At 41.9% G+C, this 17,492-nt stretch overlaps 1 protein-coding gene across 1 annotated transcript; it reads right to left on the reverse strand.

The window, feature by feature from the left end:
• Window positions 1–883: 883 nt before the first annotated feature.
• On the reverse strand, window positions 884–14,503 carry FBXO7 (F-box protein 7). The gene is made up of 9 exons (NM_001012537.3): window positions 14,206–14,503; window positions 12,287–12,584; window positions 10,658–10,885; window positions 9,209–9,350; window positions 7,919–8,002; window positions 6,747–6,839; window positions 3,478–3,654; window positions 2,797–2,834; window positions 884–2,583 (listed from the first exon to the last, which is right to left on the reverse strand). The coding sequence occupies exons 1-9, from the start codon at window positions 14,325–14,327 to the stop codon at window positions 2,185–2,187; spliced, it is 1,581 nt and encodes a 526-aa protein (NP_001012555.2). The 5' UTR covers window positions 14,328–14,503; the 3' UTR covers window positions 884–2,184.
• Between the last annotated feature and the right edge of the window lie 2,989 nt (window positions 14,504–17,492).

Here is a 17,492-nt window from a genome sequence, read left to right on the forward strand (position 1 = left end):
GGAATGGCGGCCACCCTCAAGCATTTCACCTTTGCGTCTCTTCTGTAGAGTTTGCAAACATCAATGACATATACACCTGCCTTAGAAGCTGGTAAATAACCATGGAAGTGGCTGCTTTTCAAGTATGTCCTTTGTTCTATCATGTCATTTTATACTGTTGGTCCTGAGATATTCACATCGGATTTCATATACTGTTTTAGCAATTAAGGAAATTCCCCTGTAGGAAACTCAACAGTTTGGGATAAGGCAGATTCCTTAATCTTTGGCTCACAATGCCTTCACTACAGTGCAAAAGAAGAAAGGGAAGGAACACCTTCAGGTCATTCATTGGTGTATCTGTAATGACGCCTAATTTATTCTCAAACAAATGTCCCAGTGAAAAAATCCAGGATAAATAGAATCCATTAGATTTGTGTGACCTTGCCTGAGTATTATGTATGCACTTCTGAAGGAGAGACCACAACGTCAAAAGCGTACAAGACACACACAGTGTAGACTTCCATTTTCCTTTAAAGAATCACTGTTAGCTCCACAATGCCTGATTATACACTTAAATGAAAATTCCCTTGGAATAAAGCAATTCAACCACGTTAGGAAAATGTTAAGACTAATTTTGATATTGAATGCTAACCGCTGCCAACGGACTCTATGGATGCTTATGTGTGATCAGTAACGGCAGGATTTGCACTGGTTTGCTGTTGCTCTGAAGTGGGAAAAGAGAGAGAAAAAAAGAAATATAACTTTTGAGAGCAAAAAAAAAAAAAGCATTATTTTACTCCCACAGAGTTAACAGGAGAACTTCCTGACCCAACTGAAGTCAACTGACGTGTAAAACAAAAAGATGAATCACTGAAACATCACCTGAAAAAGCACAAAAATATTGCTGATGAAACAGCTTGTATTTAATAGGAAACATAATTCATCGCCATTGTTTGAATTCCAAAAGGATTGTAGAAAGCAATATCAGCTGTCACAACAGTCATCAGTACCATTTACATTTTCAGAAACACTGAGATCAAACCATCTTAAAAAGAAGGAAAATAAGAAATGAAAAGTTCTAGCAAAGTTTAGTTATTCCAGTCTTTCTTTAATTGAGCTTCAGTATCAAACTGCAGATCTCACCAGGAAACTGTAACAGCGATGTTGTTAGTTGTTCATTAGTTAAGACAACACTTGAAAGCTCCAACATGCTACAGCATGTTTTCTTCCATCGAGACAACTTTTGATACTGCTCTAATGAAATTAAACAGAATTTCCCGAAGTAAGAATTCGTTCTGTTTCTCCTGCCGTGATCCCACTTCCACTGCAATTGGATCAACCTGTTTAATTCCTTAAATAGTTAGGCAGGCAGAAAAACTTCTTTTTGCATCGATTTTAGTTCACACACAGTTAATGCGGCCATGTACTATAGCTACTTGTTTGTAAAGTCAACCTGTTCAAACAAGGAGAAAGACAAAAGTTTTGCTGCTGGTTCTTTGTAAAATTGCTCTGCTTCTGTTCAGACTTTTGAGTTGCACTGTAGCATGGGTTCACTCAGCTGTTTGCAAAATGAACTGATGTGTGTTCTAATATTTCCACTTAAAACAAAAAATCCCTTCCCTGCATTCTTTGTGTATTAAGTAACAACATAAAAATACTTTTTACCTAACAAAAAAAAAGGAAAATGTAATCTCTGAAAAAATCTATGAAAACACATCTACCGTAGCAATGGCAGCATCCTGTTCTATGCGGGATGCGGTAGATTTTTTGTTAAGAAAAAATATTAGCCAGGTAGATTTGAAATGAAATATTTCTTTCCTGGCAAATTAATAAAACTCTTCAAATAAGACAGAAAAAGATAGGATTTGTATTTAAAGTGCCCTTTATCTGATGCAGCAAATACTTAGCCAGTATCCTTCTAGTCTCTAAGTAGCACTTCACAGGTGATTAAAGAGGAGAGGTGGGAGGGGAACAACACGTATTGTTCTAAGTCATATCCCATCTTGAAAGAGACCTTAGTGCCAGGTACTGCACTATTATCAGAACGCAAACAAACCCTAACTCTGGGGTCAAAACATTACCATGCAAACAAGTTCTTGCCACAATCTGAAGAGAAGGCAGATGTTAGTGCCTGGGTTTTACAACGTCCTGCAGTTAGAAAGCAAGCTCAGGAACTAGAAAATCCACTGAGGGAGAAAGCAGCAATCAAATGAACGCACGGCGAACGTCCGTGGGGCGGCCCCGGCTGGGTCTAGGTGGAAACCTATCACTGGGACCAGCTCGTCCTGGAAGCGTAGGGTTTGCTCCAGGCAAGGAACCAATGGGGTCAAAATGTGGTCTGAATGGAGGAAACTGGCCTGGTGCCTCCCCTGGGCCAGGAATGAGTGAATTAATTGGGTCTCCAATATACAGAAGCGTTGGTCTCTCACCATATTCTCCAATGACCATGGGGGGATAGATTGGGTTTGATGGGAAGGGGTTGGGAGGAAAGGGACTAGGATAAAATGGGTTGGGATGAAATGGAATTGGATGAGGTGTAGGGGGCAGAAACATATGCCTCCATCTCAAGGCCTCCTTCTTCTGTTTCAACTTTTTCTTGTACAGCTGCAGACAGAAACAAAAGTATTTTAAGGTTCACTGTGTCTCTTATTGATGTTCATTTTCTCCTACTCCAACCAAACAAAACGTGCATTTACAGAACACCACTTTTAAACTAAAACTTAACTCAAAACTACAGCCTCCCAAAGTCTCTGTTTTAGCCCTGCATTTTTCCCATGTAGACTAATCTCAGTGAGATTATATAGAGAAGCCACCTACTTCTTTCCAGTCAGTGTCACGAGGCCTTGCAATGGGATCTACAAGAGAAGCACAAAATCAAAATGAGCAACCTCTTAAGTAGCATTCATGCCAAGGATTTGTGGGAACATGCCGAAGGAGATGAAAAAAACATCTCTGGCCAAAACATCTTCCATAGAGATAATGTGTTCTAAAAAAAACGTAGCTGTAGGACCATTCCATATGTAATCTACTCATATTCTATATAAAATACCATCTCCAAAACTTGTAAGAAATCCCAGGAATATTATTCCCATCTTTGATTTGTAACAGCACTTCTCTTTACCACTTTATTTCTTCAGTCTCTTGTGAGGAATTCTAGCAGGAATATCCTTTCTCTCCACTCTCAAATAGCTGCAATAGCAAGTACATCTACGTAGCAAGAGAAACAGATGAAAACAACAAAAGTTTGTACATGATGGGCAGAACTATATGGTCCATGAGAAATGGCTCAGACAGCTATTACTATTTTTCATGACAGAAAACAGAATACCCACCTGAATTACATCTAGTCCGCTGTAGTGGGCAGTATCACTAATGACTCTATTTGATGCTTTATTTAAAAATCAAGAGTGGTTACCTGAGGAACCTCTTATCAAAATGTAAGGCCTAATTACCCCTGTTCACATGAGAATGAAATTGAAGAAAACGTATCACCATTACCTCTGAAATCTCGAAGATACATAAACCTCCACAGAAGCTGATCATTTGAAGCTGCGTAAAGATCACGGCAAACAGCAGACAGAGAGATGAGGGAACGGACATCCAGAAGTCTAAAAATCCGAAGCTTCAACTCAAGAGGAAGGACCACTAACCCAAAAACATCTGGCAAGTTCAGAGCTACAAAGTGGAGGAAATAGTAGAATTACCTAAATGGTGCAAAGCTGGCGACCCTGAAGAAAAAAAGGACATCATAACCTTTCCCTGAAATCATTCCCCTTTGATGCCTCAGTTAAACAACTTTTCTCCAAAAGCACCATGACGTGACTTCTTAGAAAACTGATCTCTTCCACCTTGCAGTACATTTATGGAGTTCATGAAATAGGCCAAATGGCAATTTATACTGAACACCACTGACTGCTGTAAACCTAAGAAACATGCCACATGCCAAACTATGTTTACAGGCTACAGAACAAAGGCTAAAGGAAAAAGTCTTCCTGATTACAAGAGTCCATAAAAAACATATTAAACGCACAGCACATGTTTCACATAAAGCCTGCCTGCACTGAAGTCTACAAGGAATTCCACTGTGTCTTCTGAATACAAAGCTGAACTCTTTTACGGCAATATCTATACACAGAAAGCCTGATTTCCTACTGCTTCACAAACACGAGCTAGGATTACTTCTTCCCACTCCTTCCAAGCCCTCAATGACCAGTTACTAAGAAGACTGTTCTTGGTGTCAGACTTCCAAACATGATGGCTGCTCCAAAATTAGTGCCTCCTGTTTTATTATGTTGGCCAAAGACGTTAAGAGGCGGATATCGGTGGTGATGCAGTAAAGCATGAGCGTACAACCTTTTGGCTTGCCTAGACCACACTGAGTGAAGAGGAATTGTCTTGAGCCATGTATCAAATATATAATATAGTTAGTGTATAAAAGTTAACAAAAATTCCTTTTTTTTTTTTTTTTATTAAAACAAGAGCAACAAAACATAAAACTAGTGGGATATTTGATCTTGTTTCAGTGAAACTAATGCATCAGTCCAGCTCAGTGGAAGTGGTCGCAATTCTTAATGAGTTCTCAAGGTGTTTGTCAGAGATTTCTGATTAAATTTTATCCTTTCCGTACGTACTGACAAAAACGGATGACATGAATAAGGCGTGATTGTGAAGCAATGGGTATTCTTCTCTGCTGAGATAGGTATTAGAAAAGTCTAGTAAAGAGACACGATCAATATCTGATTGCAATTTTATACATTCCATGTGAAAATTCACAGATAATGTATTTATGTCAACTGAAAACAGAAAAATGTCAAATATGAAAAAAATTGATGATTTTTTTTTGCAATCTTCTCAAATTCCTTTATCAAAACAGAAAACTGCAAATATTTCGCTGTTCACAGGACATTTCAGCTAATGTATCAAAATGCTTAAGATTATTAGCCATAACTTCAGTTAGCACAGCATGGTGGCCCCCCTGTGTCTTGGTTTCAGTTCAATGTCAAGCACACACCGATGCTTGGCTGTTGCTGAGTGATGAGTGCATGCCCAGGGCTGGGCCAGGCCGCATCGCATAGCAGGGAAGAGCCTGCCATGATGGTGTGGGGCAGGGGGTGGCTGCAGTATGAGCTATGCCAGGGTGCATGCAGCCTGTGGGCTGGACATGCCTGCAGTTCTACCGTTGAACTTTCTGTCGAACCAGTTCTACTGGTTGAGCTTTCGCACCAACACTCTGCTACATTCTGTTGCTGTGTAACAGGTGGCAGCAGAGGGGCAGTCTGACAAAATGGCGTCTGACATGGAAGCATGGATGAAGCAAACGTGTGTCACTGAGTTCTTCCATGAGAAAAAATTGCACCCGCTGACATTTATTAACATTTGCTGAACATTTATGGAGACAAAATGGTAGATATGAGTACAGTGAGGCGGCAACTGTAATGTAAAAGAGAAGCCATGTTCTGGATGGCCACACACAGCGTCACACAATGAAATGAAGAGTGTCTTTATCAACTCGTCTGTGCAAACCAGTGGATTACATCCAGGAAACAATGTACAGAGCTGAGTGTCAGCTTCAAGGAGTTAGAAAAGATGGTGGCAACATTGGAATATTGAGAAGTTTGCGTCAGGTTGGCCCTACCAAGGCTTACATAGGAACAGAAATAACAATGTATACAAGTCTGTCAGGACCCATTGCACCAATACCAGGCTGACAGTGACAGCTTCCTGTTCCTTTATCAATCACAAGATGTGGGGTCAACACTACGAGCCAGAGTCAAAACAACAGTTCATAGAGCATACATATATGAATTTCACATTGAAAAAAAAAAGCTCAAGATGCAGCCCTCGGTGAGCAAAGTGAGGAAAGGGATGATCCCCCTGGTTTTCCTGGGACACGGACAAACTACCAACGCTGACCGCTATATCACGATGCTAACTAAGCTGAAGGCTCCAACTTGCAGAGTTAGGACAGCGAAGACAACCTTTCTTGTGCATCATAGTAATGTCAGGTCCCATACCAGTTTAAAGACAGTGGAGTACATTGCCCATCTTGGCTGCACTGTCCTACCACACCCATCGTACAGTTTGGATTTGGTGCCTTCTGACTTTCATCTGTTGGGACCAATGAAAGATAAGACTGTGTGGGCAACATTTTTCCTAGCAATGTTGCTGCCACAGCAACTGTGGAACAGTGGGTGTCTTCCACTGGTGCAGATTTTTATGAGCACAGCATGCAGGCTCTTGGTCACTGCTAGTGAAAATGCATAGCTAATGGCGATGACTATGTTGAAAAACAGTGTTTTGTAGCTAAGAATTTCCTCTATCAAATAGTGTTACAGAGCTCTTCCCATCTGTTGCAGTTTACATGGAAATAAATAGGAGACATTACTTTCAGGGTGACATACGTATAATAGTTTGACAAAGAAATGGACCAAAATACAAAACCACTCCCACAAAGTATCTGTGGCACATTGTTCTCATCACCAAGTATGGAAAACAGCCATTCCATCTCAGTATCCTAAGTGAGACTAGAAAGAGTTTTGTTTTATCTTGAGCAATCAAATATTAAAGACGGGAAATTATCATTATATTGATTTCTTTTAAAATACAAAGATTAATCTAATTTCTTTAGAATGTCCATTTTTTTCTTACTCTCCACATACCCACCACTGAGCAGCTGTCTGAATTGTTTCTAACATTTCTCCCTCAAGACTTTGCACAGACTCCCTCCCTTTCTTCCATCCGCAAAAATTAAGTATCATCTCTCTCACCTTGTCGGGCAGCAGCCAGAAGAGAGTAAACCAGCTGGTCTTTAAAGAGACGAGATAATTTCTGAAGGTCTTTGTAAACACCCGCAACCTTTTCTATCAAATCAGAGAGATAAAAAGCTTAATTTCAAGAGGTTATAATGCAGTGATTATGCAAGAGCAGAAAAACCATGGCTTTCTTATAAGCAGAATGGTGATCTGCTTGTCATCTTGATAAGCCCAGGTCTGCAGCTAGTGTGTGACAATCATGGAATAAACAATTTATCGAGAAACTACAGCCTACTTCCACGGTAAGGCTAAGCTACCGCATAGCCTTAAAAAGCACTATTAAGAGAAATCAGAGCTTCTTTTATCAGATTTCAAAGCCGAGGCGGCACACACCTATGCTGTAAATGTCTGCAACATTCATTTTTTCTCATAAGAATGCTCCTCCATTCTGTTCTCCTAGGAAAGAAGAGCCAGAAAACTCTACCATTATCTTGGACATGTCAGTGCTCAGTGCTCAGGCTGTAGAGGACTACAGCCTTTTGACTAGCCTCTTACATCAGTAACTGGAGATCTGAGAGACACAGTGTAGGACACCAAGTCATCCTCAACTGGCAACAAAGAGGTTCATTAATGCGTTGTAAAACAAAAGGCTAGTCAGGCCTCTGCTCACAAAGGATCTACATCCATTTGTCCTTCTCCTCCCCCAGCTTAGTTCTCCTCTAATTTTGGCATTCTGGAGGAGCTATGTGGTTGGCACCTATTTTCTAACACAAAAAACAGTTACGGTGTCACAGTAAGAGTGTAGGTATCACCAGCCTCTGAAGTCCTGAGCCAGCAGGGAGAAAAAAGAGGGTCTAATCCAGCATTGCTGCCTCAAAAATTTACCTTTATATTTAGGACTTCATAAATAATAGGCATTTGGGACAAAGCATGACTCAGTCTTTGCAAAAACCTTTCTTTATTCAGTTAATCCAAGAAATTAAAATTATTTTAGCAGCAAAATACAAGTAAGTGGCTATACTCTGAATTCCTTTTACCATAAAGCAATAGCCCACCTAAACAGTGATCACGTTTTTATTCTTTCTTGCTACTTTTTGCCTACTTAGTCCTCCACTTACTATCTCTACTTACTGCATCACTTACCTACTTCCCAGTTTACTATTATCAGTATTATAGCTCACGCATACCTGGTTCCTGAAAGCAAACAAAGGATGCTGGCAGCAGCTGTATTCTCTTCACACCTTTAATCTCTCTGTTGATCTTTAATGTTGCTGCAAACATAAGAAGAAAAAAAAAGGATATTTCAAAAATTTAAAACATATTGAGAGACAACCAAGATCACTTCATCACTGCCTTACTCTCAGAGGTGCATTACTTTTCTCCCTTACCAGCTCCTGTTGAGGAAAATACCAATGACAGCTAGCAGTTAGATAAATAGAAATTTCAGAAAAATAAAAACAGAACTTATTATAGCAAAGAATAACCGAAGATACTGGTGATAAAAACTGAGTATTGTCTTCATCAATTCTATCACATGGAAAGAGATCTAACACAGCTAGGAGTGGTACATAGGGAGCCATTATTATAACCCAGTCATTAAAGACATTATCAATTCAAATATTATAAACTCGAGGAAAAGGCTCAGCAATCTTACTGTATGAATGTCATATGCATGGCATGCATGGTAGTTCCAACACAATCCTAAATCTAACCTGACTGGTTAAAACATTTGATTATAATTTCAGAAAGCAAATTCTGTACACGTTCTGAGAAAATATAATTGCGTATGCCAATTTGTGTAAGCACGTATGTCTACAAATATTAATTAAAGAAATCTTGAAATTAGAATTAAATTCCAATTTAATATTGGTTCTATAAGAATGCGGAATTGCTCAAATGCTAAATCAAACATGAAAGAGCAATTAAAAAAAAAACAACCAAAACAAAAGCTACCAAGTGATATGGAAGTTACTTCAGAAAAGCCAGACTTCTCTTAATTTTCTGAGTTGAATAGCTTAAACCTCATATAGTTCTTGAGACCACAGTGAGAATGTTCATGTGTTTCAGTGAGGACAAAAAAGAACACACGTTAGAACTAAGGAATATGTAGTCTAGAAACGGTTTAAGTCTTGCCAAGAGTGTGAGACTAAACAAAATGGATGAAATCTCTCTTTTTAGTATTCATTAACGTATATCACAGTTCCTATGAAATGAGATAAAACCCATATTTTTATAACACTGTAATAAAAATGCTAACTGAATTCCCCAAATATTATTCCATTCTCATTAGAAAGAAGGAAAAAGCTTATACTGAGGCAAGAAATGTCAAGAATTTTCATCATCAGGAAGTGGCAACTCTTGCACCTCATCAATCTGGATAATGAAGATGTGATTCCGAAGTTTATGTAAGCCTTCTCTTGCTAAGCAATGGTGATATTTAGCAACTTATATCCAGAATAAAAACTTCATTAATTTACCATTAATAGCGACAAGATCTCCCAAAGGCACACAAGTCAAACCAGCAGAACCCTCTTCGCAAAGGGGATGCGTGTACTGTAGCTTGTAAACACCATTCCCTCTCCATTTCTCTGGCATAGACACTGCCTTGGCTTCTGTCCCCTGAAAATACACAGATAATACCGTCATATCTTCAAATGGAAAAAGAGGACCAGAAGTTTGAAAATGCCAGAATTGTGTTTGCAATTCAAATCTTCAGTTTAGTCCCAACCTGCATTATGATACAGACTATAACTGCGTGAGTACGTACTAACAGCAAATCTAAGGAGAAGTTTAGCAATTTCTGCCTTGTGCCAGTTTCTGGGAAGGTTGTTCAGCATGTAGACTTAGTAATACTCACTGTGTAAGTCTGTACTTCACTCTGCCATTCACTCCAGCATTCTGATAACTCCTGAATATGTTAATTTTCTGCATTTAAAACATCTTATTGCACCTTTTCTGTGATCTCTGACAGGACTTGAAGGTCACAGCTTGAAAACAATTTAAAAATCTCAGTGGATTAACAATTTTCCTTTCAATTTCAGTATGAAAATTCTCAGATGGTATCCCATAGAGAGATACAACATAACCACAAGGACAAGCAAGGTCTCTCTTTCCTCTTAAACTCACACAAAAATTATGTTCCCTATTTCCACAAATTGACATAAACAAACTTCGCTTCCTATGGCAAATGTGTTCATTGGACAGTATTTCAGCCTATGGGAATGCTGTTAACAGATTTATTAAACTGGTATTGGTCAAACAGACCTAAACTAATTCCATATGCTTTTAGCACCACAAGGAAAAACAGGACACCACGTTCTCTGATAACAAGTCTTATCTTTCATGTTCAGTTACATAACAGTAAACATGTAATGCAGGTTACATGAAAAGCTAAAGGGAAAGGATGAACTCACTGTACAGAGACAAAACCATAGGTGCTCAAGTATGAGCTAGATACCTCTAGACATTAGTGAAACCAAAGCCTAACTGAACCCTACTGAAGATGATGTAAGTTAGGTGACAATACTTAGGCACACCTAGGCCTTGTTAGCCACCATTTGAACTGTATCCTATTGAGATGATGCTCATGTTGAGGACAGCACTATAATGAAGTGCTACAATCCAAACACATCTACACAAGCTTAGCAGTAAAAAGCAGAAATGGGAGGTTATCAGCTGAGTTCCAGTTGAGGACTGAGAGGAACATGGAGGCAGGCCTCTTCTTTTACCCCTAAAAGCTGCTCTTGTGTTTAGCGTTAAGCCATACCTGGCAGTCAGAGATGCTAATACTTCAGCAGACTGGGCTGCTGACTGTATACACACAGCCAGAAGCACATCTCTAGAGGCATCTTGCATTACAGGTTCTGATAATATTCTACAGTTCACTCATGCTGACCAAGACATTTCCTTTTTGGTTGTGTACTTACCTGAGGTACATAGCCTGTCTCCATCATAAGAAGATGTACTAGGACAATCAAGGCATCAGTGGCACTGGTACACTCAGCAGAAAGGTAGAGCACCTCTAAGGAATGTGGAATCTCTCCATCAGCAGCCTCACTGCACAGCATAGGTTCGGAAGGATAGGAACCCGTACCTTCTTCCAGATCAACATCTTCTGGGACTAATCCAGAAGGAAATTCTAGGCTGGATCCTGCCTTCAAGAGGTAACAAAAGATACATGCAGAAAATTATACCATCAGTATTACTTGTTTGGCAGTCTCCGTGGGCACCAAGTCTACACTACAAATCTCCCATGTAACTTTTACAGATTCAATTCATCTCCATTTCCTAGCATCTCAACTGGAGACTGGGATTGTATACACAGGCTCTGTATTTTTTCAATAATTGTAATGCAAGTCTTTCATAAAAAAAGATCTGTCATTTTCTTGCAAATTGATAAAAAATTATTAAACATTCATCAGAATTCTTGCAACACCTACAGGAACAATTATTGCGGTACCCCAATGTGCATAGCAAGAAACCAACATGATTAACTCAGACTCCTTAGAAATACAATAGGCTTAAATAGCTAAAAGAATCATTAACAGAATGCATCTGCTGACATCTCAGGAAGCTTGTGGCTTTATTGTTGTTTCTTTTCTTGCATGGGCTTGCATGCCCACAGCACGAATGTACTAGGGGCACTTTGGTCCTGGCAAGAATCAATGGGACAATGGTCCAACTACATTCTTCTTCACTACTTAGAATTCTTTGGATCCTAAATCTTAATTCCTATACTTTGAAACAATACTTTACTCCTATGTTTAGCAATATTTCTCATAAAAAGGTTGTAGTAAGTGATATTTTGTATTTGACAATTAATCCAAAATGAAAGAACAAATAAGCAGCTTCTCAAGCGCCTGTCTAGGAAGGGACAAAATCATATAATGAGATAGGCACCAAGCAGCATGGCACCTAGGCTCTCTTCCAGCAAGACTACTTTCACCACAGCAGCTGGTAGATGCAGTTATCTGTTTAACTCTTCTATCTACAGTCATAAACAATCACTGAATAATATGCAAAAGATGTGCCTATTAACTGGAAACAGGTGTGTGGGTTCATACAAATGCACCCTTCTGAAGCACAAGGCAGGAGCTACCTCAGCACTGTCTAACTTCATGCACAAGACAGACAGATCTCTCATTCCAAGCAGGCCATCTGAATCACAGAGAACTGTTATAACCATGAGAAAGGAATCATGCACTCCACTTATGAGTGGTATTTCAGTATTTGCTGCCTTTGTGTGGCACATCAAGTAATTGTTTTCAAGGCATCACTGAGGGAGCTAAAACTCATAACTTCCTTAAACGAAGTGCATGTTCCAGCAAAAAACATGCAATCCTGTAAAAATGTAAAACATCTCGGGGTACCTGTCGGAACTGGGACATAACTAGTAATGCTGGAGACAGATTTCCATCCCAATAAGTGGCTACATTATCAGACAATCATAAGGAGTCAAATATTCTGAAGAGACTCTTTGTTATGCAGTGCATCATCTGATATAAGATACCTCATTTTTTGTCTTGTGTCATACAAGCCAATTGTCATGTGCTTACCCTACTGTCACTCTTCTGAGCTTCCACTTGAGCTTTCTGGTTGTCAGACTGTTCATTCTGCCTTTCTTCTTTTGGACCATCAGCCTGATTTTTGGGAGTCAAGGTGGATGTCTCACGACCATTCTGAAGTGAGGGAGGACTAGAAGATGAGGGAGGAGGTAGGCTGGATTTGGCATCTGTTTCTTCTAGTAATAAACATATCAAATCACCAGGAACAATCCCATATGAAGCTAAAGTCTTCTCATCTTCTGTAAGAGCGTCTTTCCCATTCAGTGTTATTGAAAACTCTGTATCAGAACTGCAAAATAACACAATAAGGAAATGTGGTTAGCTGCATTTGAGTAGCTGTACACGGAGGTATAGTTAGAAAAGCATAGTGTGTTCTACAGATTTTATTCCTTTGGGTTTTAATTTATCAGTAAGGCTCAACAAGGGCAAGCATAGACTCCTACACCTGGGGAGGAATAACTGCATGCACTGGAACAGGTGAGAGGCTGACCTACTGGAAAGGAGCTCTGCAGAAGGACCTGGGTGTCCTGGTGGGCAACAGGTTGGCCATGAGCCAGCAGTGCGACCTTGTGGCCCAGAAGGCCAATAGCATCCTGGGTGCATTCCAAAAAGCATGGTCAGCAAGTCAGAGGAGGTCATCCTCCCCCTTTGCTCTGCCCTGCTGAGACCACATCTGGAGTGCTGTGTTCTGGGCAGCCCAAATCAAGAAAGCCAGGAAACTTCTAAGAGAGCCCAGCAGAGTGCCACTGAGACAATGAAGGCCATGGAGCATCTCCCGCATAAGGAAAGGCTGAGAGCCTTGAGACTGTTCTGCCTGGAGAAGTCTTGAAGGGGGAATCTTATCAATGCTGGTAAGCATCTAATGGGCATTAGTCTAGTGGATGGGGCCAGGTTCTTTTCAGTGGTGCCCTGCATCAGAACAAGGGGCAATGGACACAAATTGGAACATAGGAAATTCCACATGAACATGAGGAAAAACTTCTTTACTGTGAGAGTGACAGAGCAGTGGAACAACCTGTGCAGAGAGGTTGTGGAGTCTCCTTCCCTGTAGGTACTCAAAACCCACCCAATCGCTTTCCTGTGTAAGCTACTGTAGGGAACCTGCTTTAGCAGGGTGTTGGATTAGATGATCTCCAGAAGTCCCCACCAAACCCTACAGTTCTGTCATTCTGTAATACTCAGCAATACACTACAACAAGAGTGAGGAAATACCTAAAGTTTGAAGTTTTTCCCCTGGTTTTCTCTCCAGGTACACTTTAAGTAACAGTAGCTGCTTGGTAGGTACAATTGCCCATAAAGGAATTACGAAGGAAAGCAAAGGGTCACTGAACCTGAGCCTTTCAACTGCCTCAGGAATGGGCCACTTCTGGAGGTGTTTATCAGCTGAGGCAACAGGTTTGACTGTGGAGACTGCCAGAAGTTCCTCACACCTGAAACCTTCTGTGCTATCTGAACCCAGAGACTGTCCCCCTCTGTACTATGCGAAATGGACACCCTGCCGAACCCTCCGTCAGACGAAGGCCACAGAGCAGCGCTCCATCAGCTCTAACAGTGTCACAACCCGGATTCCAGACGCGAGCACCCTCCACAGTACGCCTTCCTTTCTCGTTCTGCTGCTGACAACCGTGGAGCAAAACTTTTCGGAAGTTTTTATTAAGTTTCGCCTCACAACCGTACGGAGACCGCGCTCCCCTACGACTGCCGACGCCTCGCCCAGCCCGGCGCCAGGCCCCGCGCAGCTCCCACACTCCGACGGACCCCTCCCCGCAGGGGGCGGTAGCGCCACGTCTCAGGCAAGGGTGGGGAGGAGGGGAGAAACGGGCCGGGCCGCCCCGACCCCACCCTGCGTGGTACGGCCCCGCTCCCCGGCCGCCCCCCGCCACCGCGGGATGGTTCGCTCCGCGCGCTACCTGTAGCCCCAGGCGTGAAGCAGGGCCCGGCGGAGCTGCGCGCGCAGCTCCCCCAGCGTTGGCTCCGCCCCCTCCAGCTCCAGCGGCGCCGTTCGCTTCTGCAGCCGCACGCGAAGCTTCATGGCGGCGGGGCCGGCGGGGCCGCGCTTCCGCCCGCTTTACGCTCCGAGCGGGCCCCCGCCGGCTAACGATGGTGGCGGGCAGCGGGCGCAAGGGCTGCCGGGGCGTGGCGGTGTTTGGGTTGGCGCGGCGCCGCCTCAGCCCCCGGCCGGCCCCGCCTCCGGCCGGCCCCGCCCCCGCTGCCCGTGGAGCGGTGGCTCGGTGTGTCAAGATGGCCGCCGCCGGTGGTGCGGTGCGCGGGTTGTTGCTGCGCATGCGCTTGGGTGGTGTGCTGTGGCGGGGATGTATGAGATGGGAAGGCGGTTATCAACACTATGCCAACTAAAGTACGTCCATCAAAGGCAAGGAAAGAGAATGCAATGAGAAGGCACCGTGAGCGCTGTGACTGTCAGGAACTGCTTTCCTTAGTCTTGGAGAAGGTTGGCTCTGACGTGTGTCGTACTCCTTCAGCATTGCGACCATTTTTCCCATGGCTGTGGACACCCTTCTCTGTTTTGCTTTTTAGCGTTGAACCTCTCACAGCCACCTCCCGTCTTTCCACTGTACTCTTGTAAACGTTCATTGCTTTATTTTCAAAAGAAGCACCATGTTAGTCACTTGCACAAGCTAAAGAAGCATGAAGTGAGATGCTTCTGTTCCTCAGGACCTGGCTGCGCTAACTGATCCTTGTTAGTTAACCAGCTAATTAAGCGTTTCTGCTGCCATTCTGCCAATTTTTCCTTTGAATTTTGTAAGTCATGCCTCAGGTTCAGACATGTTCTGTCCACAGCCCTAAATACTAAACAGGGAAAACTGAGAAACAAAAGGCTGAAATGGTTTACAGAGCTTCCATGTTGGCCTGTGTCCATTTCAGATGGCCCAAGTCCACTGTGTTATTTTTGTAATAAAAGGGAAGTTATTTGATGAATAATATTTTTCTGTGCTATTTTGTTTTTCTTTTGTCTGTAGGGGAGGGATTTCCAGTAATGAAGTATGAAACTGACCTCAAGCTGGTCAAGGCACTCCACCAAAATAGTATTGAAATCACAGAACCGTAAAATGGTTTAGGTCAGAAGATACCTGGAAGATCATTGATTTCCCACCCTGTGCTGTGGGCAGGGCTGCCAGCCCCTAGCTGAGGCTGCCCATGGCCCCATCCAACCTGACCTTGAGTGCCTCCAGGGATGAGGCACCCACAGCTATCTGGGCAACTGTGCCAGTGCCTCACCACCCTCTGAGTAAAGAATTTCTTACTAACATCTAACCTAAATCTTCCTTCTTTTACTTTAAAGCCATTTCCCCTTGTCCTGTAAGAAGTCACTCCTCTTCCTGCTTATAACCTCCCTTCATATATGGGAAGGCTGCAATGAGTTCACCTTGGAGCTTTCTGCAAGCTGAACAAGCCTAACTACTTCAGTCTTTCTTTGCAGAAAAGGTACTCCAGCCCTCTAATCTTCTTTGTGGCTCTCCTTGGGACCCACTCCAACAGCTCCATATTCTTCTCGTGCTGGGGGCCCCAGGTCTGGATGCAGTATTTCTGTGCTTACCAGTTTGAATAAATGGTTGTACACAAAAGAGTTTTGACTTTCAGCACGGTTCACTTTATCAGAATTGGTAACTTTTATTAGTCTAATCCTTTAAAAAAAGACTATGTGATATAGTGATATAGTATAATGTGATTTTCATGGTTTTCATGAAATCGATGTAGTTTCTCAATTCAAGTACCCCCCACACATGTGGTCAGTGAAAAAAATAATAGAAACAATTTCACCAAAGAAGTAAAACTATTGACAGCCCTCATGGTAAAATTTATCTTGAGAAACTTGAAACTTAATATTGCTGTAGTCCTGTTGACCTGCAGTCAACTTCCCATGGCAGGGGAGCACTATAAAAAGTAAAGGTCTCTTTGGGTTGTTTGCATACCTTATGGAATATCTATTTTTTTCTGAAAGCCGAGTGCAGTAATAAAGAGTGAACCAGCAGGCCTTTTCCTTTGTTTTTCTTTCTGTACTTACCGCTGCAAAGAGTGTGTTTTATATAATCTAAAAAATGTATATGTGTATATATATTAAGCTGTAGGATTCTGATATTTTGAATGACTAAGGTCACACCAAAAGATGGCAGAAATGGTAGGACAAGCAGATGGCCATGGGGATGGCATAACATCAGGAGATCTGTGAAAATCCAGGGTGCTGTTCTGAGTGTGACACTGGCAGGGATGTTCAAATCTAAGCCAGTGGAAAGAACCTCCTAGCTTCTTGCAGATTGATGGTTGTCAACTTTACTCCTAAAATGTATTTTAAATCCTTTATACTAGTGTTGTATAGCTAATACCTTTAAGCGAAGCTCTGCTTTACAACATCTCAGGTTGGCTACTGGCCCTTACGCAGTGTCTGATATTTCTTTATGTGGCTCTTAACTGCTCTACTCCTGATGAAAATCTTAGCCATATGGAGCACAGGACCTTCCAATGGGCTTTCAAGGGTTTGCCACATTACTTTACACTACCACCTTGTTTTCCTCAGTTTGTGACTTAAGCGACTGCAGTGTAGATGTCTATAGTAGGAGGAGGCAGTGGGGCCATTGACAGCCTTATTCTGTTTCCTGAGCCTAGTGGAAGCACTTTTTTGGACTTAGCACGGAGACTCACTCATAGTGCTTCTTCCATTCCTGCAGAAGGCCTTGTGGGTGTCACCATTTCTGTGAATTACTTCTCCTCAGAAGGAATTCTCCTCAGTAGGGAATTTGTCTCTGACTTAGGATGCCCCAGCAGCACTGCATGGTATACAGCTACACAGGCAAGATTATCTAGGTATGATGCAGTGCCACGTGGACTAATAGATGAAAAAATACCCCCACATAGAGTAATTATGAACATTTGCACAAATCTAAAAGCAAATTTGCTGCAAAGGATAATGCAAAAAGGGACTGCTTACTGTGATTAATAATATCAAACATTGCGGGGTGACGTTTGATATGATTGCATGTTACCTTAGGCAAACCCACTCATATTAATAACATATAAGATCCTTGTACAGGTAGAACCTAAGAAAGGTATCATAAAAAGCACAGCTTTCAGTGGTGGTAGGTGCATGTCTTAGGCAGCACAGAAAAGAGTTCTTTCATTATTATCTGCAATTGCCATGAATTGGGATAGTGTCTTCATTTTGCTGTTAATAGGTAGCTCT

Source organism: Gallus gallus, chromosome 1 (genome assembly GCF_016699485.2).
Source record: "Gallus gallus isolate bGalGal1 chromosome 1, bGalGal1.mat.broiler.GRCg7b, whole genome shotgun sequence".
Lineage (NCBI taxonomy): Eukaryota > Metazoa > Chordata > Aves > Galliformes > Phasianidae > Gallus > Gallus gallus.

What these genes read in the sequence shown, in the direction of transcription:
- FBXO7 (NM_001012537.3), bottom strand. Translation starts at nt 14,327, where the DNA reads ATGAAGCTTCGCGTGCGGCTGCAGAAGCGAACGGCGCCGCTGGAGCTG. An exon ending in GTATCTTCGAGATTTCAGAG is followed by an intron (nt 2,835 to 3,477) that starts GTAATGGTGATA and finishes CTTCTCTTGTAG; the next exon opens with ATCCCATTGCAAGGCCTCGT. An exon ending in GTGACACTGACTGGAAAGAA is followed by an intron (nt 2,584 to 2,796) that starts GTAGGTGGCTTC and finishes TTCTGTCTGCAG; the next exon opens with CTGTACAAGAAAAAGTTGAA.